This window comes from Anopheles funestus, chromosome 3RL, assembly GCF_943734845.2.
Source record: "Anopheles funestus chromosome 3RL, idAnoFuneDA-416_04, whole genome shotgun sequence".
Lineage (NCBI taxonomy): Eukaryota > Metazoa > Arthropoda > Insecta > Diptera > Culicidae > Anopheles > Anopheles funestus.
Genome location: NC_064599.1, coordinates 64,697,939 through 64,723,948, shown reverse-complemented (window position 1 = coordinate 64,723,948; position 26,010 = coordinate 64,697,939). Strand labels below are relative to the sequence as shown.

General features: G+C 42.9%; 4 protein-coding genes across 5 annotated transcripts; 1 reads left to right on the top strand and 3 right to left on the bottom strand.

Annotated features, from left to right (window-relative positions):
* Positions 1–425: 425 nt before the first annotated feature.
* Positions 426–9,564, bottom strand: LOC125769112 (serine/threonine-protein phosphatase alpha-2 isoform). Of its 2 annotated transcripts, XM_049437586.1 has the most exons (8): positions 8,873–9,564; positions 8,141–8,272; positions 6,605–6,821; positions 6,156–6,441; positions 5,912–6,059; positions 5,742–5,807; positions 1,655–2,146; positions 426–692 (listed from the first exon to the last, which is right to left on the bottom strand). In XM_049437586.1, exons 1-7 carry the CDS (start codon positions 8,925–8,927, stop codon positions 2,109–2,111), a joined length of 942 nt encoding a protein of 313 aa, XP_049293543.1. In that variant the 5' UTR covers positions 8,928–9,564; the 3' UTR covers positions 426–692; positions 1,655–2,108. The 2 variants fall into 2 exon arrangements, with proteins under 2 accessions (XP_049293543.1, XP_049293542.1); XM_049437585.1 differs by lacking the exons at positions 426–692; positions 1,655–2,146 and having other exon boundaries at positions 2,672–5,807; positions 8,873–9,563.
* A 689-nt stretch (positions 9,565–10,253) lies between these two features.
* Positions 10,254–15,256, bottom strand: LOC125769530 (uncharacterized). Its single transcript, XM_049438263.1, has 2 exons — positions 10,544–15,256; positions 10,254–10,274 (listed from the first exon to the last, which is right to left on the bottom strand). Exons 1-2 carry the CDS (start codon positions 15,254–15,256, stop codon positions 10,254–10,256), a joined length of 4,734 nt encoding a protein of 1,577 aa, XP_049294220.1.
* Positions 15,257–16,036: 780 nt separating this feature from the next.
* On the top strand, positions 16,037–16,999 carry LOC125769128 (prefoldin subunit 3). Its single transcript, XM_049437603.1, has 2 exons — positions 16,037–16,269; positions 16,427–16,999. The coding sequence occupies exons 1-2, from the start codon at positions 16,195–16,197 to the stop codon at positions 16,922–16,924; spliced, it is 573 nt and encodes a 190-aa protein (XP_049293560.1). The 5' UTR covers positions 16,037–16,194; the 3' UTR covers positions 16,925–16,999.
* On the bottom strand, positions 16,971–18,519 carry LOC125769129 (c-Myc-binding protein homolog). Its single transcript, XM_049437604.1, has 2 exons — positions 18,099–18,519; positions 16,971–17,998 (listed from the first exon to the last, which is right to left on the bottom strand). The coding sequence occupies exons 1-2, from the start codon at positions 18,111–18,113 to the stop codon at positions 17,456–17,458; spliced, it is 558 nt and encodes a 185-aa protein (XP_049293561.1). The 5' UTR covers positions 18,114–18,519; the 3' UTR covers positions 16,971–17,455.
* Between the last annotated feature and the right edge of the window lie 7,491 nt (positions 18,520–26,010).

Here is a 26,010-nt window from a genome sequence, read left to right as displayed (position 1 = left end):
AGTATAAATGATGTTGCCAGTGGAATAACAATAATCCAGGATTTGTATCGGTTTTGGGACCTTCTTAGATCGTACGTACAACATGACAGTATTTTCCTTGAGCTTAGCAAACAGCCAAACGAACTGACAAGGTGATCTCGATCATGTTTTTCTCATCTTACGTATATGCGTACATTGCTTTGCTGGTGTTTGTCAGATAAGCTCAAGTTTTATCTCGAATGAAGTTTCCTTATCAGTAGGAGTTAAAGGTAAGTAATCCACCGGATGCAAGATTGTTTTGGCAGATTTCTATAAAGTGGAACTACTCAGCAGAAAGTATTATGATGAAGTACTGATTAAATTGTGCTGCGTATGTAACTACACTATCCCATTCTTTCAAATACAATTACTTAAACGAAAAGAACCAATATTTATGAACATCAATGTGAACGTTGTGAAGTAATACTTTAATCATTTTTTTTTCGTAAACTGTAGAAAACAATGTTCGATTTCAGATTAAACATAAAAGATCGTAAAATGAATGATAATTTTGTAAAAAAAAAAATAGAATACAATAAGCCAAAATACTTAATAATTTAATACACAATACGGAAAATTAGGTTGTGCCAAACAAGTCCTTATTCTTCCCATTTGCCTGTGTTATTATGCAATTTGGCAAAATGTGTTTCATCCAACAAGCGTCCTGAGAATCGCTGCAAGATAGGAAATGTAAATGCTTCACAATTGGTCGGACTTTGTTTTTAAGTTGAGCAAACAGCACAGCGAGAATAAAAAAGGAAAGTAACAACGAAAGGATTTATCACACACAGAGAAAGACACACGCACAGGGAAAATGCTTCACTGAGATATTACGAAGCAATACGAAAGGGTATCAATAAAGGACAAGGAAACGAAAACGGTCCTTCATCAGTAAAGACGCGAGCTACTACGCAAAGTACAAAAAGCACAACGAACGGGTACGGGCATTAGTTAATGAGACAAGCTGCCGAGAGAAATTTCGCGCAAAACAAGATAAGCTTTCTGTCTACAACTTTTTCATTTCATTTACTTCTAAATTTCAACTTTGCAAATGATTTTTTTTTCCAAAACGGATATTATTGCTTAATTTTACCAGTTCGGAGTGAAGTTTAGTAGCTCAACAATATTGAACGCATTAAAAACTGATAAACAATTCACAACCGTAGGAAAACAAAGGAGAAAAAACGAGCAAATAGATAGAAAGGGTATGGTAAAATAGAAAAATAGCAAAATGAACTAAAAAAACAACACTCCACAAAAAGAAACACAACAAACAAACAAAAACGCACGGATAAAATTTTGGGAGGAATAAACAACACTGTCAAACACAAGCTACTGTATGTCAATATGAGTAGCTTAGTGCCAGGACACGATCGTCCGTGGAATAGTTTGAAAGAAAAGAGTTGCTAGACGTTCCATGTTTATGTAAAATAATATTTCCGAAAGGTGCGCTAGGTGTCAATCCGTAACGATCGGTATTCGGAAACAGTAAACACAGCAGGAAAGGCTTTAATGTTATGGACACAGCACCAACCACTAAACCACCACAACACACACACACACCGTTGGAAAAGAAACGAAAAATAGGCATACGAAAGCAATAAGGTACATGGAACGTACTAGGGTGGATACTCACAAAAACAATAGAAAATCATATTAACGCTTGGTGGGTGGTGTTGCAGTGTGGGTGCTGACAGGCTGCTCGGCCGCGTACGCTGCTGAGCTCCATTTGCTGGTGTCTCTATCGTATTTTCGAAAGGATCCCCGGGAACCTCCAGTCTAAGGATGTATTTTAGTGTGTTCGTGTGTTTCTATGTACGAAGGAAGAGTTGCAACCGGTAAAGGTTTGTTGCGTGGCACATGATTTTGTTCGCCACACTTATTAGGGATTATCGAGGCATTCCTAACCTAACGCACGCTACACTATTGCGGTGTAGCTGCTGTTCCTTGCGCGCGCATCCCGGTAATGATCGTTCGTTCACAGTCAGCCTTTTCAATGTTCCATATTCATATTAGGTCCGTTTCCATTATCTTGCATTGAGGTATTGCTTCAGTAGCAGAGGATGCCTCTTCCGTCGTATTAACTTGCACTAAAATTTGCTGCTTTTGATGAGCTTCTGAAAGCCACCTACACCGAAATATAGGCAACAAACAAAAACGTGCTTCATTAGTACGTGATGATAGACACAGCTAAGCAAACAAGAAGAGATACAGGTGCAAATTATATTGTGTAAGAGCTGTAAGAGTATGCAGAAGGGAGAATTTATAATTATAGTGAGCGGTACGCGGTACAATCGTTCACGCAACAATTTCACAATTCGGGAGCACACGTGCAGGAGGAGGACGTCTATACCTTTACAAACATCGACATTTATTTTGGCTAAAAATAGGGAACGAAATATCGTTGAAATAGAGAGAGAGAGAAAAGATAAAAATATAGACAAAACTTTCAACACAGCCTACACCTAATGATCCCTACCCAAAATCGAAAGAAATGAAAGTAACAGAATATATAATGCAAGAATAAATAGAAAACAAATATTCTCAATGAACTTTAAAACGATCAATGAAAATTCCAAAATGATGATACAAACACAACAATTTTGTACAGCAAAATGCTTAGAACTGGATGAAAAACGGTCACTTTTATCCCTTTTTTCGTTTTGTGTGATACAATTTTATTTATGCTGTTTAAAATTTTGATTCTTACTTATGTGTTGTGTGTGTGTGTTGTTGTTGTTGGGAGGAAAGGAGGGAGGGTGTTGTTTCCGTGTTTACTTCCTTACAGCTGTTTTGCATTGTTATCAACAAACGTATTGTTTTTTTTTTGTTCTGTGACATTGATCTATACTTGTAACTGCATCGTACAAATTGAACGCCTGGACCCGCGTGCGCTGTTTTGTCTAAACTGTGTGGAAAACCCATTTTGGATTCCAGCAATTTTCCTCCGATTTGTAAATTATGGGAAAGCGATTATAAGATATTAATACGATCCTTCCTGCATTCGTTCGTTTTGCTACTTGCGAAACGTTCATGATTTCATTGTCATATTGGTTTTTCTTTTTTTTTGTTGCAAAAAAGATGGCATAAGTTTATAGTAGGAGACATTACATGCACGCCATTTGCCATTTATTCTTGCGCGATTCGTAGAAGCACACAGTATTTATCCTTTCCGGCGCACAGGATTCCGGTGCAAGCAAACGTGTATAGTAGTTCTGCTACAGCGTGATGGTAGGAAACAGTTCGTTAACAGAAAATTTCACCGACTAACCACGGGTTCGTGCCTCCAAAAGTTCACCTCGGCAACAAGAGTAAAAGTATGACTTCACTAGTGTTGCAGCGTTTCATTGACATTCCTACATTTTAGAGCTATTCCTATGCCAGAGCAACCTTTTCAAACTCCAATGATTGTGTGGTACAAGACTTGCCAGTTTATTATCGAACTCCGAACCCCATTGCGGTCAACTATTTGACAACATTTAACATGCACATTTTCAGTGTAAAGTAAACTAATTGTGAATTAATTTATGAAACAAAGGCAATATGCGATACACCTGCATGACACATACCGTAATTTTCATGATGACTAACATTAAAAGTAAGATAAATAAATGAATTTTATGTGTTGGGCCCGATGTATGTAATGAACGGCGCCGGTTCACACGATAGGGCCGTGCATCAAATCCTAGCAAAGACAGACTATCCTGCTACGTGGTAAAATAAGTCTTGATACGGCCTGGCCGTTCTTAAGAAGGAAAAAAAGTACATCGAAACGGTCTTCAATTGTTACTTCATGCATTTTTTATCAAAGTCATACAAGACGTCGACCATAATGCACAAAATGATGTCTGTTATTATGCCGTCTAGTACATACGAAACATTGTTAACAAAAAAAGATACACATTTATACCGCGTCGACTTCAAGCAAAAAATAAAGTATAATACAATTTCTCTCGTTTATAATACCAGGGCAAAAATTTAATGACACAGTGCATTGAGCTCGGGTCTGAAACTTGCGTTTGCTCAAAAGTATGTTCGATGGTACTTTATTCAACATTGCAATAATAAACTGGCAAATCCCGTCAACACCGGTCACCAACCTAGTGTCTGGGCTGCGGGCTCCCGCCCATTCCTTGTAAGTCTCTGAGGACCCATGCACGGCAGATTTGTCCTTGTGTGCTTGCGCTTCTGACTGAATCGTAAAAGAAATCGCTCCCTGGCTTTTGTTGCTAATCGAAAAGTTCACTATCTGCTGCCCGGGGGACTGTTACAGGCAACGTGTTAACAATAAAGGGAAACGTTATGCGATACACAAGTGAACAGCTTACGTTAAATGTAGTCGGTTTGCCTCCAATGCAATGCCTGCTGCTTTCCCGCGGGGGCAATAGTAATCGTAATCTCAATCAACCAGGAGTAGAGTAGCCAGTTTTGCTATCCCTTATTTTTGCTTCCTACCCGTGCTTGGAGGATGTTTGTTGATTTTAGCATTTATAGTGTTTGCTTTTGGCGTTTTCTCTTTCGCCCACTACTATCAGAGTTTGCGGCTGCCGCTGTTTGTAAACATTGTCTCAATTATTGTAATCAGAAAATTCTTATGCCCGTTTAGTAGTGCTGCTGCTGCTGCTGCTGATCATCGAAAGTCAGGAAGTGCGGCGTGTGTGTGTGTGTGTGTGTTTGTGTATGAGCTGTTGTGGTGCAAACACGCTGCTACAGAGAACGCAGAGGTGTGAGTTTTCATTGCATTTCAATTCACACACGACGCACACACCTATGCTACTGTGGTCACTGCTGTGTGCTAGTGAACCATCATCTCATCTCTCAACTGACAAATCTACCGTTTGTTATCATGTGTTGTTAGCATGCATATTTTTGTTGTTTTTTTAAATGTTTATTTACCTCGTTTCACTGCACTGTACTCCTATAGTGTTTCTAATTAAATTATCATTCAGAAACGTTACTTTTTGCCTTTCGTCTCGTTCTTCTACTACTCGGTTCTACACTTCAAAAGGAAGCGAAGCATTTTGTTTCGCCATGTTTGCATCATTCCTTTGCAACCGCACTATTCTACCATGTTTCCCCGCGTATTGTGTTGTGCCAAACAGTTCATCTATCTTTTGCTTTGTATAGTCATTCCTGCGTATCGTCGAGTAACAGAATAATTAAAAAAAAAAACAAAGTACTATTTCCAGTGGGACGTATTCCATTCCTAATGATGCATTTCTCTTTTTTTCTGCCTTGCACTTCCTATCATCCAACACCATCGACTTTCAACGGGCACCTGTTTATATCTACTTATGTGTTGACTTGTTCCTATCACTTCAACTTCATCGCAACCCTCCGTGTGCATCACCGCACACCTGGGAAGCGTTTATGGTGACGCAACTTCCGTTTCGCATTTAGCGCAGATACATTGTTTTGCCTTGCATAACACCAGGCGCGCACACCCCTGGCCACTGCATTGTCAGTCGATCAAGTTTTGTTTTATAAAATGTTGAAGGAATTGAAAGGAAAAAAGAAACTGGAAAACTGGGAGATGGGGGGGCTAGATGCAACAGAACGGATACCGCACAAGTTTGGTAGTACGTAATTTGTAGTAGTTTTAATAGTAGTAGTTGTTATAAGAGCATAGTACTATTGGATAAATTATTTCTTTTTGTTTTTACTATAATTCCGCGGTGGTGTAACTGGCCGTCCGGAATTGAGGCCACCATATTGGAACTTACGTTTATCGGCTGGCTTCAGAATTTGGAACGAGCACATCAACGTATCGTCGACGGACATCATTGCACCTGAAGGATAGAACAAAGTTATTAAGAAATTAATAACCTACTTCTAGAAACGATTTTATGCAAAACAGTGTATTCATCACTACAAACGCGTTATTTGTACCTACCGGCATTATCGAATTCTCCACAATAGTTGGGAGCGGAAAAGAGAGTTACCAGCTGCCGTTTGGCAAAGAACTCATAACCATCCTCAACCACCTGATGTGCTCGACAGATTAGATCAAAGTCATGCTTAGTTAGAAATTTGCCCACAATCTGTAGATGATGGAATAAAATGCAAATTATTTAAATGTTCGGTACCGTTTCACCGCATGCGCACGCAGGTTGATGTTACACGGGGAAATTACTTACATCCACACCGAAGGTGAAGCTGACACCACGATCGTTCTCACCGTAACCGTTCGTGTCCTTGTCTGGATCGGACCACAGCAGATCACAGAGCAGCCCCTGATCTGGCACGTCTGTGGGTCGCATAATGCGTCGAATCTGTTCCATGGACTGCAAGTCCGGGCTGAGACCGCCGTGGCAGCAGAAAATTTTCTCATCTACGATCGCAGCCACCGGCAGACAGTTGAAGCAATCGGTGAACGTTTTCCACATTTTAATATTGTAGCGCCTCTTGCACTCATCGTAGAATCTATCGTGGAATGGGTTGCGGGAAACATGGGAAAGGAATGCGAACATACATGAGCATTTCATTATCACAACGAAGCAGAGACCATCTTCGCTCTCGATACAAGATTCGATCGATATGCGCTCCACACAACAGCGTAGTAGTGTTGTTTCGTGCTGCTACTTACCCGTATATTCTATTGATACTTGCGCATTCATGGTTGCCGCGAAGCAAGAAGAAATTTTCCGGATACTTGATTTTGTACGCCAGCAGCAGGCAGATCGTCTCCAGCGATTGCTTTCCCCGGTCGACGTAATCACCCAGGAACAGATAGTTCGACTCTGGTGGGAAACTACCGTACTCGAACAAACGCAGCAAATCATAATACTGACCATGGATGTCACCTGTATTGCGGCGAAGGAAACAGAAACAAACACAATAATCTCCAATGCTAGAATGACTCAAGTTAGTTGGCTCGTAATGTTTAATTTTTCATCCAATTTAATTTCAATACCACGAGACGTTGGTGCACAATAATAGCGTATATCTCGCACCTGAATTGACAGCAGTTGATTACAATCAAGACGAACGTTTGAGATAACATTTTTTTTACTATGTCTTCTGTTTATAGCTCCCTTATCACTGTCAGTGCGCTTTCTAGTGATACTCAATTCAAGATGGAATTTATACCTTTCCCTGTAAATTTGTTTCAAACATGATTCAAACAGTGCAAATAGAATCGAAGATAAAATTCAAACAACTAACAAATGACTGTTTTATCTTTTCTGTATCTACACGGCCAAGGGTTTGACCATCAATTGATGCTAGTAGCCTTGCTGTTCGCTTAAAGCTCCCGTCGTGACAAATACACTTTCATTTTCCTTCATGCAATCATGTCGCAACGACGCACACACTTTGTACGGGCCACCACCTTCTTAATCCGTTGACTATCTTGAGTTGGGGATGCGTTTTCGGTGCCAACGTCAATAAAAGGAAGTGTGTATTCACGTCTCCGTGGAGAGAGGGGTACGGGGAGAACAGGTGGAGTAGATATGAATCGCGCTATCATGAACAAAGTGCCGTACGCGTGTGTAGCGATACCGACCACAGTTGGGGCTGGTTTAATGTGGCTACTTTAACGTACTCAGGGCAACACCTTCCCGATGTGAACATTCGATTTTTTTCTTCCCTCCCTTGATGAGGCTGATGATTGATCGGAAGAAGCACGTGCAATAAGGGCGAAGGTTGGGGACGACCCTTCATAGGACGTACACACCTCACACTTCGAACACATCGCAGTAGTATGTGTACCTTCTCTTTCCCGTGTAGCTTTTGCGGTACGCGGTATCACACCTTGTCCGCAAAAAGTTTCTACTCTTGGGGTAGTAATTGAAGACATTACGAACGTACCATTAATCGTAATATATTCCGTTGCTTGGAATAAACTAAGGCAAATCTTGGAAAAAGCATCAATCCGGGGGCAATGGGCAAAGTCACCGGCATAGTATTTCGGCCGGTGTGTACAGAGCGTCAGCAATAACAAAGCTGAAAAAAAGACATCGGGAAGACAAACAAATATGGCCGCGATTGATACGCGCGTTACGCCAAGCGTTCGGCAGCGTAAATAAACCTTTTGCCGAAATTCATTCGCACACCTTTTCAACGGTACACGGTTTGGAATGTTACCAGGTACGGTGGTTTACTTTACTGCCCAAAAACTTACCGCAGATTTTTAACGGTGCTTCCAGCTCGAGCAGTATCGGTTGGGAGAGAAAGATTTCCCTCGACTTCAGGCATAGCAGACGTATATCCGTTTCCGACAGTTGTACATTTTTTCCCGGCCTTGCACCGCGAACTGTAGGGAAAATAGATAAAAAAAATCAGATGAAAAAAAACGGTGACACTCGGACCAAGATGAGGCACGCATTTTAACCAGCTCCCGCTCTTCCGTGCGCGCGCTCTCAATCTCTCCCTTTCTCTTTTCAACCGCTGCCTTTTGCCCTTTTCGCTCGCTCGCTCGCTCGCTCTCTCTCTCTTTTTCTATCATGTTCAGCACCGAAATCTTCTACTGACTCATAAGCACGCACGAAATTTCTGTTCAAAGCACTTTTGCGCACACATACACACACTCATTTGCGGATTCACACGATGGGCACGTTATTCATTTACACTAAGCTCATGATTGACCATCGTGTATCACGAAGCTGGCGACGGATAGGTCATTCATACACGGTCATACTATCCCTGTTATTACACACTTTGAAGCACAATGCTAGGTAGTCGAAGCCAACTGACCGAACACAGCTCTCTTCGGTATTTGCTGTAGCAGTCCTCATTACTTCGACACCGGAACCGAACGAGCGGGGGCGTTGGCCAAAACAGGGCGTGAGGGGATCATATATATATATTTCCACTTTCCACGAGAGAAAAACACTTTACAACTAATTTCAATTACCTTCTAAAAGCATCGCGATGAGGTGGTCTATGTTTGATAACTCTACGTCCGACATTTTGAATCGATTGACTCAGTTACGCTCAATGATGACGGGAGGACACACACCGGGATTGGATGGATTGGGGTTGACGTAAAGGGGGCGGGGTAGTCGGGGAGAAAGGTTTTACGTTTTCCTTTGCTTCCGCACTGCTTTCCACGCTACGAATATATTGGAAATGATGTTTGCAGTAAAGTTCGCCAATACGACACGGTACGGCTGCTCTTGTGGTTGCTACGACTATTGCCAATCGAGCTTCGTCGTTGACTTTGCGCTGTAGTTAAAATCGAGCGAAGAAAAACACGGCGCAAACACACATACACACACGCGCGTATCGCCGAACGATGGCTGGCTGGGAATTTCTTCTCGTGCGCCTCTTCTTCACTTTTCTTCCGCTGTCCGTAGCGAAACGTTCGATGTTCTCCCGAGGCGTAGTCGAAAGTTTGAGCCAAAAATCCGTGTACAATGATGGATTTTTGTCGCTCCTTTCGATGCCGACGTCGTACTGTGTCTGGCGGATGCCGCGGAAAAAGAAAATTCCCTTTTTCCTGACGGGCGAAAAGAATGTGCACGCACGAGAGCCTCTGTTCAGCGCAACTGTACGAATAAGAGCGCGTATGAACACACACACACCGCTTCGCCAGTAGATTCCGTTACTCCCGAACAGGGCTACCAAACCTAGGCGAGCTAATGCAAGCAAACTTTATTGGGCGTTTTTATGTCAAGATTCAGCAAATATCATTGTGACAAGTACGAGTACGAAACTTTTTAAATTATCATTTGTTGGCGCAGTCCAACAATGCGGAAAAATAAAAGTCTGGAATTAACTTTCACTTGTGGTTTATTTTAAGCAGTAAAGTGTAACAAAAAAAGATAAAAAGATAAAAAGACAAAAGATAAATTCAAACGTAGTTCAAATTTCCGCTCCTTCTAACTCGGCTTCCGGATCCCTACTACTTCTGTTCGCCGGCCATGTGCCAGGTCGCACCACTCTCCTATCAGGGGGCAACTGTCAAATCTGTTTGACACATGGCGGTCGCACAGTGGACGCGATCCACCGCAACATTCCCCGACCCGTAACCCTGTTAAAATCCTTAACAGGTGTTACCCTATTCGATCTCCAAAACCGCTAACTTGTTTGTAGCTCTTCTGAATCTTCCATTATTCGTGCGTACCCACGCCTGTCTAACCCGACCATCCCTAGCCACTATGATCTCCTCAATTTTACCACGAACCCAACACTTCCTGTCTTTCCCATCTACAACATATACTAAGTCCCCAATCTTTAGAGGTTTCGTCTCTTTAAACCACTTCGCTCTTTGATTGATCGTTGGCGTATATTCTTTAACCCATCTTGACCACATCCTATCCGCGAGAAGTTGAGATCTTTTGTATGCATCTTTGAGAGCCTCTTTCGAACACGTCATAGGAATGTTCCTATCGTCACTCTTGGACGACCCTCTTAAAAAATGATTAGGCGTTAAAGCCTCTTCTTCGCTACCTAGTTGTGTTACGGTTGTTAAGGGTCGACTATTCACTATGTCTTCGGCCTCAACTATCGCTGTTAATAACACCTCATCTGTTAATTTTCTACCGTCTTGTAACGCATCGAAAACACCCTTTACTGATCTTACAAGCCGCTCCCACACGCCCCCCATATGGGGTGCAACCGGCGGATTAAACGTCCACCTTGTCCGCGCGTTCGTCAGCTGGTCCGCACACTCCTCTTCGATGTCTCGTAAAGCTCCAACTATTTCGCGACTCGCCCCTTTGAAATTTGTACCATTGTCCGATACAAACTCTATCGGCCAGCCTCGCCGACAGATGAACCGACGCAACGCCATCATGCACGACATCGTTGAAAGACTGTGTGCTATTTCCAGGTGGATACCGCGTACAACCAGGCACGTGAATAGTACGATCCATCTTTTCTCCGTCCTCCGCCCAATTGATACCTCGTACGGCCCGATGTAATCAACGCCAGTATAGCTGAACGGTCGGACGTTAGGCGTCAAACGTTGAGGGGGTAGAGGTGCCATTCTCGGTGTTGTCGGTTGGTTACGACGAACTTTGCACCACATGCATTTCGCCGTCTCCCTGCGTACAGCTGCATCCAGATGCGGAATGTAGTAGTGCTGACGTAGTTCGTTCTTTACCGTCTCTCGATAACCGTGTCCGTACCGTTCGTGATAGTGTTGTATAATCAATCCAGTAATGTAGTGGTCACTCGGCAGGATGATGGGGAATCGCATGTTGTAAGGAAGCGATTCTGCATATTCGGTCCTCCCTTCCATGCGAATTAGATCCTTCTCATCTATGAAAGGAGATAATCTAAACAGCGGGCTACTCCTTTCCAGGCCGATCCATTGGTTTGACGAAGACTCTTTGTTCTTCATTAAGGTCTTCCACTCATCGATGAAACTCTCGGCTTGAGCTGTCCTTATTAACACCATCTCCGCTTTCGCATATTCGGGTTGTTGCAGGGGGGTACGTTTAGTGGTTAGACCAACTGCCATCAGGATCTTCTGTTGATTTACTGTAGCACGTAGCGTCTCAATCGGCTCTCCTTTAGCTTTCTTGATGCAATTCGCTATGAATCTGTATACACAAGCTACGGTTCTCACCAATACGGTCCACTTCGAGAAACGTCTAACATCGATGAAACCTTTCAGTAGCTCCACATTGTGTATAAAAAGGTGTGCTCTTAGCTCCTCAGTAGTGTTCGCAGGTGGTAACTCTTGAACAGGCCAGCAACATTCATCCGCTCGAAGAAACTTCGGTCCACATACCCAATCACTATCTGGTCCTATATCTGGAGCCTTTCCCCATTTCGTCAGAATGTCAGCTATGTTCATCTTGCTAGGAATCCAGCGCCAATCAGATATGTTAGTGAGATCCAGTATCTCACCTACACGGAATCCAACAAACTGTTTATACCGACGATGATCCGATCTGATCCATGATAAAACGACTTTGGCATCTGTCCATATAACCACTCTGTCAATCGCCAGTTTATGGTTGTCTCGTATTGTCTTCGCCATTCGTGCTCCCAGCACTGCTCCAAGAAGTTCGAGGCGTGGAATCGAGATCTTCTTCAACGGAGCCACCTTGGTGCGGCTCATCACAAGTGAACACCTTACTTCACCCTGAACCACGGCACGAAAATACGCTACACATCCGAACGCCGTTTCACTTGCATCCGTGAATACATGCAACTGGACATCTTTTATCTCGCTCGATAAAGCCTTCCCGAAGTAGCTACGTGGTATCTTCAGCAGACCAACATTCTGCATGTTCTGAATCATCTGACACCACCTTTCGTAACAGGTCGCCTCTATAGGTTCGTCCCAGTTGCAGCCAGTTCTCCAAATATCTTGCATCAACATTTTTCCTCTCACGGTAATCGGTGCGAAGAAGCCCATTGGATCGAAATGTCCCATTATGAAGCTGAGCACTTTTCTTTTGGACGGTTGCGACTCTTGCAGATCTGTTAGCAATGCATTATCATTGTTCTCCGAATTGAGGCAAAATACATCTTCATTTGCTAACCAGGATATGCCAAGCACTCGTTCTGTTGATGCGGTATTTTCTCCCTTGAAGCGTATTCGATCTTCTGCGTTGTCTTCTTTCAAAGCGCTCAACACCTCCGTAGAATTGGACACCCAATTGCGGATATGAAATCCACCCTTAGAATGGACATATTTCACTTGCTCTGCCAATGAAACAGCTTCTTCAACGGTGTCAGTACAGTCGAAATAATCGTCTACGTAGTGACGTTTGATGATCGCTTCAGCTGCTTCAGGGTATTCATGCTGATGTTGTGCGGCATTCAAGTTTTTTATGTATTGTGCAGAACTCGGCGAACACGTTGCTCCGAAGGTCGCAACATCCATGACGTAGACTTGCGGTCGACCCGACGAATCATAGCCAAAAAGGAACCGCTGCGCTTGTTTGTCAGCATCACGAATCCGGATCTGATGGTACATCTCCTTGATATCGGCCCCGAAAGCTATTGCCTTTTCTCGGAAATTGTTGATGATGTTTGGAAGCGGTATCAGCATATCTGGCCCTTTAAGAAGTTCTGAATTCAGTGATACACCTTTCACTGATGCCGCTGCATCCCATACTAGCCGTACCTTTCCCGGCTTCTTTGGGTTTTGCACTACATTAAGCGGGATATACCACACACTGTTACCTGGTACTAGCATTTCATTCGGATTGATTTTATGTGCATATCCCTTTTGCTGATAATCCTCCATCTGTTGTAGCACAACCTCCTTCAACTGTGGTTGCCTATTCAGCTTTCTCTCTAAGGATTGCATACGTTTTTCAGCCATTGGATAGCTGTCAGGAAATTGGCGAACATCATTCTTCCACAGGAGACCAGTTTCGAAACGGTCACCCACACGACACGTTGTAGATTCGAGCAGGGTTCTAGCGCGCTGTTCATCTGCTGCTTCAGGCATCGTATGCGTCGTCTTGTCTAGATCTTCTAGCCTGTACTGCTCTTTTATTAGATCGTGCAACATTTCATTACTCATTTGTGAAGCCGTATGTAGATTCAAATACGCGCTGAACATTCTCGAGCATCTCTCCGTTCCGAATATCGACCAACCTAGTAACGATCGTACAGCGATGGGCTCTCCAACATTTCCTAAACGAGACTCAATGGGAGCAAACAAATGTACGTTATCTAGTCCCAGAATAATCATTGGCCGCTGTGGAAGGTATTCCTTCGCAGAAATGTCTGTAAGATGCGCGTACTTACACTTGAGGTCGGCGATTGTCACATACGGCATGGGAAGTTTCAATTCAGACACGGTGCGTGTGTTGATCAACTCGTACTTCTGCCCTGAACCTCGCTCCGATATCATCAGTTGCACCAAGCGGGACTCGTTTTCGTGACGGTTAATGTCGTTAGTCCAGCTGATCACCAACGGCTCCGGCACACCTGACACGTTCAGGTGCCTTGCGGCTGAGTCATCGAGCAAGGTGACTGACGACCCTTCGTCAATAAACGCCATCACGTCTAACGTCATGCTTCCATAGTAAAGCGTCACTGGTATCATTCGGAATACAACCACCGTATCCCGCTTCACAACGACGTCCTCCGCCGTACTACTGGTGTGCAAAGATTCTTCAGACCTATGTAGCAGTGTATGATGACGACCTTTACATCTTGCACATCTAACCTTGTATGCGCACTTCCCGTTGCAGCCTCTTGCTAAGCACGTCTCACACAACTGTAGATTTTTAATCCGCTTCATTTTTTCACTCAAAGGCATCTGCTTGAAACTTCCACAGTTCTTAAGTCGATGAGTCTGTTCTCCGCAATTCCAGCAAGATTCGCTTCTCTGAGTAGAAGATGTTTCGGTAGCGTGTACATTCACCCGTTTTTTCTCTTGTGTGGGATTACGGTCGTCTTCAAGGCGTTCCATTACATCCGAAATATCATCCACCAATCCTGAAATGTACCTTGAAAATCCCAACAACGAGCTATCATTCTGCTCCCGTTCGAAGCGAGACCACTCTCTTTGGTACTGCAAAGGCAATTTGTTCACCAATTCGTCAACTAGCAGTGGATTACTTATGTGTTCGGTTAGACCGCATTCCTCTACGTGATCGCATAGCTGTTGCACCTTCGTCCCGAATTCCACGAACGTCACCAAGCGTTTCTCTCGCGGGGGTTCGGTAGCCCGAATTTTTCGAAGCAGCATTTTCAACAGCCGTTTTGGGTTTCCATATCGACGCTTCAATTCCGCGATCACGCCTGGAACCGAATGAGGCATCAGCAAACGTCCTCTCACTGCCTCCAACGCTTCCCCGTGCAAGCACTCCTGGAGACGCTGTAGATTCTCCAAGTTGGTGAAACCGCATGCTTCGTTGGTGTGTGTGTAGCTACTAATAAACAACGGCCACACTTCGGCTTCACCGGCGAACTTCGGCAGTTTCGTGGAAATGCTCTTCCTCGTTGCGATCTGTTCTTTCGTCAACCTGCTTAAACTTTGCCCCGACCCGTCACCGGCCGGCACAATTGTCTGCTCCGTCTTTGTCGAAACTGCTGTATCCCCTCCCTCCAACAAGGCTTGGGTTTCCTCACAGTTTAGTGGAATGCTCTTTTGTTCGTCGTCCTGTTGGTGTGGGTGTAGTAAACGCGTTCGTTCCTGTTTGAACATCTCTTCCTGCTCCTTCTTTTCTGCATCACATTTCATTTGCAGTGCGTGCAGTTCCTTAAGGAGCTGTAACTCCTGATCATGGCGCGCTTTCCGTTCCTCCAACTGCCTACGCATCTCCTTCATACGCTCTTCGAAGACTTCCTTTTCACGCCGTTCCTCCTCCTGCCGCATCTCGACAGGCCATAGGTCGGACCCGCTTGCGCCTTCTGGAACGTCTCCGGTTTCGGATGAACTTTTTTGCGATCTAGTGGTTGGCATGGTACGGCTTTTTTCACTCCCTGAAAGATCAGTTTTGTCCATCACCTTATTCACACCGACACGAACACACTTCCAGTTTCGATATCACGCGCGTGTCCTTTTGTCGCTTTTACCACGTATTCTCGCAAACACCTATTGTTCTGCTAGCGTGGTCGCCAAATTGCACACACATACACAAGCGCGCGATCTTAGGGATCCGGAGATGTCGACTTTACGTTTGAAAATTGTTGGCGCAGTCCAACAATGCGGAAAAATAAAAGTCTGGAATTAACTTTCACTTGTGGTTTATTTTAAGCAGTAAAGTGTAACAAAAAAAGATAAAAAGATAAAAAGACAAAAGATAAATTCAAACGTAGTTCAAATTTCCGCTCCTTCTAACTCGGCTTCCGGATCCCTACTACTTCTGTTCGCCGGCCATGTGCCAGGTCGCACCACTCTCCTATCAGGGGGCAACTGTCAAATCTGTTTGACACATGGCGGTCGCACAGTGGACGCGATCCACCGCAACATCATTTTAGTGTTAAATTTCCTGAAATTTTAATAACTCCGTGCAATTTTTATTTCTGTTAATTTATACTTCTTTCTCATTTAGCATACGGAATACCAAAGGCGAAATCAAATTATATTCCGCAGGCTAACAAAAAACAACTGTCAACTCGCGTGAAATTGCTAATCCCTGGAATGAAGGTTCTTTTCCCAAAAGAAGAGAAATAAAAACTTTGACATTTGTAGTTCGCCGAACCGCAACTTTTATTACAATTGTTGTGTGCTTTCTACAACTCTGCGGATAATTTATTATTCGCTGCTAGTAATTTAATACACATCCCTACCCAACACACAGAAGCCGCAGCATGGAAGAGATCGAATTACCAAAATTAGAAACCGACCAAAAATCATATGCTGGTATCCCGGAGGCTGTGTTTGTGGTAAGTAGGCGTAATGTTAATGCCCTTTTAAGGCTCACTGCACCCAAATGACCAATACGGACCTTTCGGGCGATTGGTACGGTGGGGAAATATTTTCACCAAAACCATGAACGTTATCATTAAATAAGTTGATTCTCCGTTCCCCATCCATGTACAGGACGATGTGGAGCAGTACATGAAAGAGTCCGGCAACGAAGATAGCGTGGAAAAGGTGCTGAAAAACTTTGACGAGCAACACAGCAAGTATCGGTTCATGGAATACAACATGGTATCGCGCAGAAGACGGCTGCGGCAGCAAATTCCGGATCTTACGAAAAACCTGGAAATGATCAAACACCTGCGCGATCAAAGCGACGACCAGGAAACCCAGTTCTTACTCAGCGATCAGGTGTTCGTGAAGACGATCATGCCGCCCACGAAAACGGTGTGCCTGTGGCTCGGTGCTAATGTAATGCTCGAATACCCACTGGACGAGGCGGAGGAGCTGCTGCGCCAGAACAAGAAGTCGGCCGAGGTGAACCTGCGGTGTCTGGAACACGATCAGGAATTTCTGCGCGATCAAATCACCACGACTGAGGTGAACATGGCACGGGTGCACAACTACGACGTGAAGAAGCGGCAAGCGTTGAAGGCATCGGGAGAGGACAAAGCGTAAAAGAATGATCACGTGTGCAAAGTATCACGGCGAAAATAAAACTGCATTTCCGATACACCATCGTTATACATTTTATTCGTTTTATAGCTTTTCTTTACATGTAATGATGGCTGGAATGATATTTAGTCTCGCAATGAACAGACCCTGGATCTTCGTTCAAGTACTTCTAATTGGGTTAATACACGATTGACTAACATCGTAGATGCGAATAAATCTAATCCTTAAGGATGAAGCAAATGATGATCATGATCGTGATGGCAAATGAAAAGATGCATTTAAATACACGGTAATTAACATGCTAAGTATACCACACATCTAGTGCATTCAATTGTATCTGTTTTGTAGCCTCTAATTCTTTTTTGTTCGCTTCTGTTCTTTGTCATTTAGAATGGACGGGATTTGGCAAGAACACACACACGCACATATTCTTGCAGTTTTCCTTTATGCACTTTTCAGTGACCTACGTTCTAGTATTCGAATACCCGATTCGAAAGACACTACACACGAGCTAACCTATAGGATCCGTTTCGCTTACTTGTTCTCGTTAGTGTTTGGTTCCTTTGCGTCAGTTGCATCTTTCGGAGAGGCAGCCAGCGAACCAGCGACAACCGATGTCTCCTGAACTTCCTCATTGCTGGTCAACGCAGCAGTTTCTTTCGGTTTCACATCCGAAGTGCCAGCGTCCCGTTCTTGTTTCACGGTAACGGCAGCACACGCGGCTTCCCCCACACTATCATCGGCTTCCGTTTTGATCTCAACAGCAGCGGCACCACCGCCGTTGCTTACCGTTGTTGTAGTAGCGATTTCCGGCTCTTGCTTTACGGAAGGTGCTTTCACCGCTTTGTCCTCCACCTTAAGTGCGCTTATTTCCTTCTTCAACCGTTCGATCTCTTGATTTGCTTCCAACAGTTGCGTTTTCAGGCTGCCGTGCGTTTCGTTCAGCGTTTCCACCACATATGCAAGCGCATGTTCCGGCCGCTCGGTGTTGCATTTGACCAAAACTTTTGTTATTGCGTCCAGCACACCTTGCCGGTCCAAATACTTGCGAAAATCTTCCTTCGACAAATCGATTGGCTACGGGGATAAATGGTTTTAGCTTTTTGGTATCAGTGTCAACAGGAAACAATGTGGACAACTAGCAGAAAAATCGATATCCTGCACCGCGTGCACTTACCTTGTAGTTCGACATGGCGTTTTGCTTGCGATGCTGAGTAAATGCGTTTGAAAGCGAACTGCGAAAACGATATGTGTATGATTACTAACAAAAGTAACACCTCTATCGCGACAACCACGAGGAACTTTTCTATCGAACTTTTATCAATTCTTATCAGTCAGTCAGTGTAGAGGAGGTTAGTTCATGTTGCAATCTTTGTTTTGTTCTTCAAGGGAAACTTCTATCGTTCTGCTTTGATCCTTGTGACATTCTTTTCAAACAAACTGCTTTTAAACTTCCAACTCTACGTGTTCGTGGTGTATTTTGGATGAAAAAAAATGGTTAATTGTTAAAAAGGCTGTATTAATGATAACAAGAAATAGAAATTCAACCTTTTCTGGTCGGATATTTATTCGCCTTTCTTTATTTTTGACAACCGCAGTTTGACATTCAGCCCGGATATTAGACGGAGCTTTCATGGACGATGACAGTTTCATCGCTTCGCCGCCAGAGTGCGTGCACAAACAGCTAAATGCAGCGTGCATAAGTTCAAACTGAATTTGGGAGCTTTTGCAGTAATATGCATCCTGGGGTGCATTTGGACCAGAAACATTATTTATGTTGTGAAACGTGCAATGCTGTGCGTTTGAATGTTTCAGTAGCGTGGGCGCCATTTGTAAACTAGCTATGGTTTATTATTTATTTCTATTTTCGATCTTTTTCGCTTTTTTTTCTTTTCGTAGTTTAAAGACAAAGAAAAAATACTTGAAAAATGGATAAACTACTAACAAATCATTCTTTATTTATATACCATGTAACTTAACAAATCCAGCATAACTTCAGATCAATTCTTCTCCGGGAATTGTTTACAATACTTGTTCAAGTACACACGAGCTTACATTCGACATGTTCAATCTTATCGCTTCCAACAATCAAGCCCGCTTCGTCCGAATCCTTTTGATCGAGTGTCCGCTTTTCCGTTTGTTCGCCGTTCATCTTCACGTTATCGTGCTGCAATTCCGCCCCGTAAGGATGCCATTTAATGGTGTGCCGTTTGATGGACGATCGACCTAACCGCGCGAGACGCTTTTCACGCGTTGCGTATTGATATTTTGTGGGCTGCGTAAGCAACGCGCTCACTTCCAACGTCCTAGCAGCACGTGGTTTCGGTAGCGTGCCTGATCGGCACTGACAGTTGTTGTTTAAATCGACCAGCTGGCAAGGAATGGTAACCTGTGCTGTGTCCATCTCTACCTGTCGGGATGGCGTTCCGGGTATCCTTCCGATGCAACTTTCCAATCGGTACTAAGACGACGGTTGGCAAACTAACAAATCCGCCTGCAGTCCATTGTATTGCGATATCGCATCGCAAGACACGGGCGAAGGAGGTCTTGCGCCCTTGCACAGTTAGCAGTGCAGAGTTCCGCTCGTAGCGCATTATTGTTGTTGTTATTATGTTGTTGTTATACATAGTTTTGTTACTTTTTGGGTTGCACCCAACGAGTTTTTAAATGTACACTATGTACAGGGTGTCTCTCGCTCTCGGTGCAGGGAAGAAACGAAATGGTGAAAATTGTTAACACACACACACACACACAACATGGTGCATGCAAAACAATATTTATGCTAGCAGCAATTGCACCTCAACCGCGCCCATCGAAAAACCCGTAGCTCCGTTAACCGGTTCTTGTAGCTGTTGGCTGTTGTACATTCGCAATACCCCCCTCGCCACCCTCCCTCCCCCGATGTATCCCTGTGTACTCGTGTAAGCTGTTCCAACCCCCACACCCCCAAAACAATATCTTACCACTGTGAGAAAGGAAAATGGCGTCCCGATTGGTTGGTTGCACACTTGGTCTGCACACTGCACAGTGAAAGCGAGTAAATGATAAACAGATATTGCCAAGGGAGAAGGGTGTATAAGTGAAGGGCTGGTGGAAAGGTGAAAAGGATCGGTAAGCAAAAGGAAAACGCAGCGCACAGAGAAGAGTAAGAAAATAAACACAGTAAATAATAATCAACAAAATAGTTCGTGTACCGAAACTCCCCCCCCGGCACAGCCTCCTTCGATGTGGAAGAGTCCGTGTAGTGGAGGTTGCATTCGGCAAGAATCAGGCGAATAAGAACTTTGCATCGCTGTGTGCAGCGATAGCCCCGGGTCGACAGAGTGAGTGCGACAGAGCACTGAATGCGCAACAAAAGTGAGACAACGCTAGACAGAGGCATCATCAGCCTCGGAATGGGGACGGAGATCGTTTATGTTATTGCAATATGTGGAAACGATAGTACCACAACCATTGCCAGGGAGTGTACAGATAGGCAACAATAATACAACACGCCAGTACAAACCCGAGCCATACCGGAGTACATTCCCTGGGAACGCCTTTTTAGCTACCGGATATGGTTCCACAGTAGGCGAGGGGGAGGGGTGAAGTACACGAGTAGAAGATTGATGAAAGCTACAAGAGAATATATCCCGACCGTTGCACCATTTCTTTGTCCACCAGCTGAAGGTGCAGTCGGTGTTGCAACAACAACTAACATTGCTCCAAGATGCAGCAACATTGCACATTGGTACAGCGACAGTGTAGGGGCTCCTTACTTTGCCCCGGCGCCGTTTTTTACTCCGAAGCTACGTATACGACGTCATTATTGTTATAGCTGGAAGAAGATGCCATTAAAAACCGAACCGAAGTATCGTACACGATCGAGCGCTCTTCGTTTCGCATCTTCGCCCCTTTTTTTGGGGGGATAAGGCAACATAGCAACAAAGCAGGCTGTGAGAGGTGCAATACACCCCTAAACCCATTCCCTTTCTCCTCCTTCTCGCCCCCCCCCCCCCCCCTCTCCCTTCGTCTGTTATATTAACAATAATGTACACTACACAATATACAAAGACGAACGGGTGCACACCTACAACATTACTACTACTACTGCTACTACTACTACTACTAACACTCAAACTAATATCTCTACCACACACCTATCCACTGTGTTGCGCCTTGTTGTTGCCTGTTTGGTTATGTGTTTTGCTTTTCCTCTTTTACGTCGTTTACAAACGCAAGAAAGCAACGTTATCAACGACTTTCCATGGCCTGCCTCAATCGCTTCCAACATACGGTAGGTTCTACTTCCACTAAATAGGTGGGTGTTTGCATCACTCTTTGTGTGTGTGTATGTGCGTCTAGAGGGTTAGTACATAAGCTCCTCTCAGTTGGAGAGGTATTTTTCCCATCAAATCACGTATGGGGTCCGATTCCTTTCCCGATCCCGATCGGTAATCGTGTGCAGTTCGGAAATGTTCGTCTCGAAGTAAAGAAGAAAAAAACAACAACAGAGCGCCCGAAGTTATGTAACGGCGTTCAGCGATGGCTTCCATAAGGAGAAGACGGTTGCACGTTCAGTCAGTCTTGTGCCGTGTCACGAAGTGAACACATCGCATCGTATGGTGGATGGATGAAATTCGTTTTTTTTTGTGAAGTTAAAAGACTTTCTCATTTGTCGCTTTAACGACTGACCAGCAAGTGATGGTGCTATAGATTATTAACGATTAATAGGCAAATGTAGAATTAAAAAATGTTTTTAATGCAAATATGTTGCCAGTTAACACAATAATAATTGTTAATATGTTGTACTCACAATTATTTAAAAGACACAAAGGACCAAGAAGACTAGCCTTTGCAAAACGACAGACAATTTACTCTTTGTTTTTCGATAATAATACAAAATTAGACTGAGAAGACAATTTTCCTAAAAAAATCACTTTTATACTTATAAATAAATATTATTTCTTTTGATAAAAAAATGATAAAAAAATCATAATTTTTTTTTGTGTAATTTCGGATAAGTAAAGGAAAATACGAAAAACACACAAATATATTTCGTATTAAAATTTAGCAAGTTTATTTCACAATGTGTTGCTCACTCTAGCTGAAAATATATCAAATATGTAGTGTAAAAAAAATAACACCTCAACTTACAAACCGTTACGATTGCTGGAATAAGATTTTAATTAGTTTGCTTTTAAAGCAATTATATTAGAAAAAAGACCTTCTTATGAGTTTATCACTGTTAGCGAAAAAGAAAAAAAATCATTTATTACCCGCATTAGTGGTTTCTGCCGTTTCCGGTACATCCTGGCTCACTTCCTCGCTCTTGATGCTCGGCGATCGTTCACTGTTCATAGTGCAATAGTGGCTCCAAAAAAACCAACGCACGCCAGATCAGATCAGGATGCACTAATCTACAGTACAATCACTACCGCGAACTATAGTTGCTATAGCGACACCCGCGGTAACGTACGCGAACGAGTCCCGTCGGCAGTGTCGTACGGTGTCCGGCGACACACTACAACACAACACAGCGTCAAAACATCGACTGAAGGGGATAAAGCAACACAAAACATGCTTTATATTAAAATGCAACACAACACCACAAAACCATGAAAGGGGGGGGTAAGGCGGGGGTTTGTTTTATTTTTCTCCCCTGTTCCTTGCTGAAGACGCAAACCAGTACCGACCACTGTATTCCTAGCCCCCAAAAACCACTCTGTGTCTGTGTGTATGTGGCCAGGGTGTGGAAGGATGGGTATGGGACGCCGGTGGAGGAAACACAAGAAAATGCACAAGAAATCGCACATACTAAAGCACCAAACTGTGGGGGAAAAGGGGACACGAACCAAGGGCGAGAGGAGGGTTTGCTGTTTTTCCGAGACTCCGAGGGTTGTGTATTTGTGTTTATTTATTATTTACATACACATCGCAGCGCGATGAGTCGCAAATGCGGCTACTGCGACTACTAACGCTGCTCGATGGTGCTATCGCTCGAGCTAGCCTGCTGTTCGGTTGCCGTTTACCCCGGTTGCCAAACACTGCCCATCTCTTGCGGGTGTGTGCGATCGGGCCCGATACCAGAGCAGGATGGCAAACGAATTGCCGTGCGAAGCATCGGTACCGAAGAGCGTGCCGACGGTTTCGCTTGCTTATGAGAGATGCTGGAGAGAAAGCGCAAACCCCATTCTTCGAAGGCCCCGAAAGCGGAGCGAAAACGTACGATCGAGTAAGTATTTCTACATAAATACAAATTAAATACACAACCCCGCTCGTTTTGTTGTGTGTTGCGTGTTGTCTGCCCTCCCATTTGGGGCCTTTCTTCGAGTGACCGTTGCCGTAAAGACGTGCCCAAAGAGAGAGCGAGCGAGCGAGTGAGAGAGCCCGAACATCCTTAACCACATTGTTACCAAGGGAATGCATGCGGGGATGCAATGTTGCTGCAATATTTTTCCTACCCAACACCCAACGATCGTTTGTTGTGTTAATGCCACCAGCCAGCGCATCATGCCTCTGCAACTGTACATATATGTAGCTAAGCCACTATATATACTTCTACGCGAAGCAAACTACGAAAAAGTGCAACAAAAACGGTCCAATGCAGTGTCGTGTGCGCGTTAGGGGATGGTTTTTCCATTCCCCAGCGTGCATATTGTATTTCTCCTAGCAAAACTGCAACCGAAGAAGAAGTGCATCGTTGTCGCACGCTAAGCTGGTGAGGTTTTTTTTCGAAAGCTTTCGTCCCTGTTTGCCAGCAACGCGTCGGTGCAGCAAAAGCACCGAAGTAGGCGTGTTGCTCTAGCTGAAATTCAGCAGCCCAGCCAGTTGCAGTTGCTGCACGGTGGTTTCTTCACAGTGTGGCGCAAGCACTATTCCTTGAACGGTGGAGAAAGTTGCAAATATATTTCATTTTTCTTCGTTCCTTCTCTCTCTTTCTATATATTATTATTGCACTGCTGCACACAACGAGCAATGAGCTGTAAAAACAAACACCCGGCCATCGTTTATGGTTGTAAATGTGCATCAACTGTTTTGTGTGCAGCAATAAAAAACACACACAAAAGAACACCTAAAACAAGATGGCTAGAAAATGTGTTGAGTTTCAAGGATGCAGAAACTATAATTTTAACCTTTTAAAAGCCACTCCTATGCGATGTGTGAAACGTTTTTTTTTAGATGATTGATTCCATTATTTTTATTGATGGCGAATGGTGTAGTGCCGGTCATTAAAACGTGAATAAACCACCGGCCAAACCCTATTTTATTAGTCAGTTTCTTTTCGTTTCGTGCAATCGTTCAACCAGGGAAACGTATAATTTGTACTGTTTTATTGCTACATTTTGATTAAGGTCTGTAAATTAAATGATTTATAAGGGATATTATAATTTTTTTGGTGAGCATCTACCTTTGTGATACATCAATATTTGTAAAAAAAATCATTATTAAGTTAAGGTAGATTTACGGTTTCGGTTTGATTTGGAACCTTCTAGAAATTAGTAAATAAAAATATACAATTTTATTTTACTACAAGATAAAAAAATTGTAGAAAATAAAAGACTTATGTCGTTATTATGGTATATAAAGTTTTAACCTATTACATCGGAACACAAAAATTTTCCTATGAAAAAATACTCCTTTTTCAAACCTGTTCTATATCAAACTAACTAATCTTATCTTAAATGAAAAAAAAAATATATTAAATGATACGAAATGATAATTTAAGAGTGCATATTGTATTCATTTTGTAATTTTTAAAAACGTCTTTTCAGGTTTTTTTTATATTATATTATAACGGCGTTTCCCATATTATTGTGATAAGGTGATATTAATGAGACTAGTGTAAAGATATTTTTACGATGATGGTAACATTAAAATAATGCCTTTCCTTCCCTGCTATTGGAACAATCATGCAAGGACTAGAACATTTCATGCGATTTGGATTGAGTTTTTGTACCTTTGGTGTACAAGGGATTAAGAAAAAAACGAATTTCTTTGTATTTCATGAGTGTCATTCAAAACTCTATCAGCGATGGAGACGCCTGGTCTTTAGTACATTTGCGATCATTTTATTAAAGCGCAAATTGGAGTAATATTCAATGTTCTAAATTTTTTGTAATATTTTTGCGTAAATATGTCTGAAGTAAACTGTATAAATTTTAGCATCATACTGCTAACCAATGAAGACTAAATATTGATCTTTACAATCGTGGATATTTTAGTCAGGTTTGCTTGTCTTCAGTAAGAATGTTTCTTATTATTATGTTTCTTTTTTTTATTAATCTCATCATGTATAATGCTAGTGAACTACTTGTCTGGGACCTTTTGATGAGTATAGTCCCTCTTTAAAGCCATCTCAGTTCTTTACGCACTATCCAAAGCACTGTGTTGTGATGATCCTTCTGGGTTGTCCGTCCTTTTCATGGCGCGACCTATGATATATTCCCGATAACCTTATGCGTTTATTAAAGTAAGAATCATTTGTTAGTATGGAGTTGTAATTTATTTCCCTTTTTTATTAATTTATTTTATGATTGAAAATTGTCCGGAATCGATGGAGGCGCATGATGTTTTACTGTTGACATATGTACAATATGGGGTAAATCGGTTTTTAGCTGTTTATGGTGGACGTATTTGGTAATTTACTTCGACTTCAATATGGTGGACATTTGTGAAACAAAAAAGCTTTATTTTACTAGTAGAATATAGTCATCTAGAATATAATAGAATATAGTCAAGAGGACTCTTACAATTAGTAGCAGTTGCTTGATACGTTTTGTGTGTGATACTCTGACAATAAATTGGAATTATTATTCAGTAAGTGCTCTATGATGTCCTTTAATCTTTCATTGTTAAAGACCTTGGTCTAGAATTAGATGAAAAATTGAAAGAGACGCGTTGAAAATAGAAATAACATAGCAAATCTACATGAAGGCGTCAGTGCGTATTAATCCTGACGTAGGGAATTAATCCCTTCCCAAAAAAACCTAAAAAAAAACATTTTTTGCGTTACGTAACCGTTGAATGATCCCTAAGGGCCGACAGGATCTCATCCGAACCGTCCTCCCCTAGCACAAGGACTAACTATCCAATTACTGGTAAATAAT

Excerpts from the sequence above, each read along its gene's own strand:
- LOC125769112 (XM_049437585.1), bottom strand. The coding sequence starts at position 8,927 with ATGTCGGACGTAGAGTTATCAAACATAGACCACCTCATCGCGATGCTT. Across the intron at positions 8,273-8,872 it reads CATCGCGATGCTTTTAGAAG|TTCGCGGTGCAAGGCCGGGA; the intron begins GTAATTGAAATT and ends TTTTCCCTACAG. Across the intron at positions 6,822-8,140 it reads AGCACCGTTAAAAATCTGCG|GTGACATCCATGGTCAGTAT; the intron begins GTAAGTTTTTGG and ends GCCGCAATACAG.
- LOC125769530 (XM_049438263.1), bottom strand. The coding sequence starts at position 15,256 with ATGCGGCAGGAGGAGGAACGGCGTGAAAAGGAAGTCTTCGAAGAGCGT. Across the intron at positions 10,275-10,543 it reads GGGGCGTGTGGGAGCGGCTT|GATGTGGTCAAGATGGGTTA; the intron begins GTAAGATCAGTA and ends TCTCGCGGATAG.
- LOC125769128 (XM_049437603.1), top strand. The coding sequence starts at position 16,195 with ATGGAAGAGATCGAATTACCAAAATTAGAAACCGACCAAAAATCATAT. Across the intron at positions 16,270-16,426 it reads TCCCGGAGGCTGTGTTTGTG|GACGATGTGGAGCAGTACAT; the intron begins GTAAGTAGGCGT and ends ATCCATGTACAG.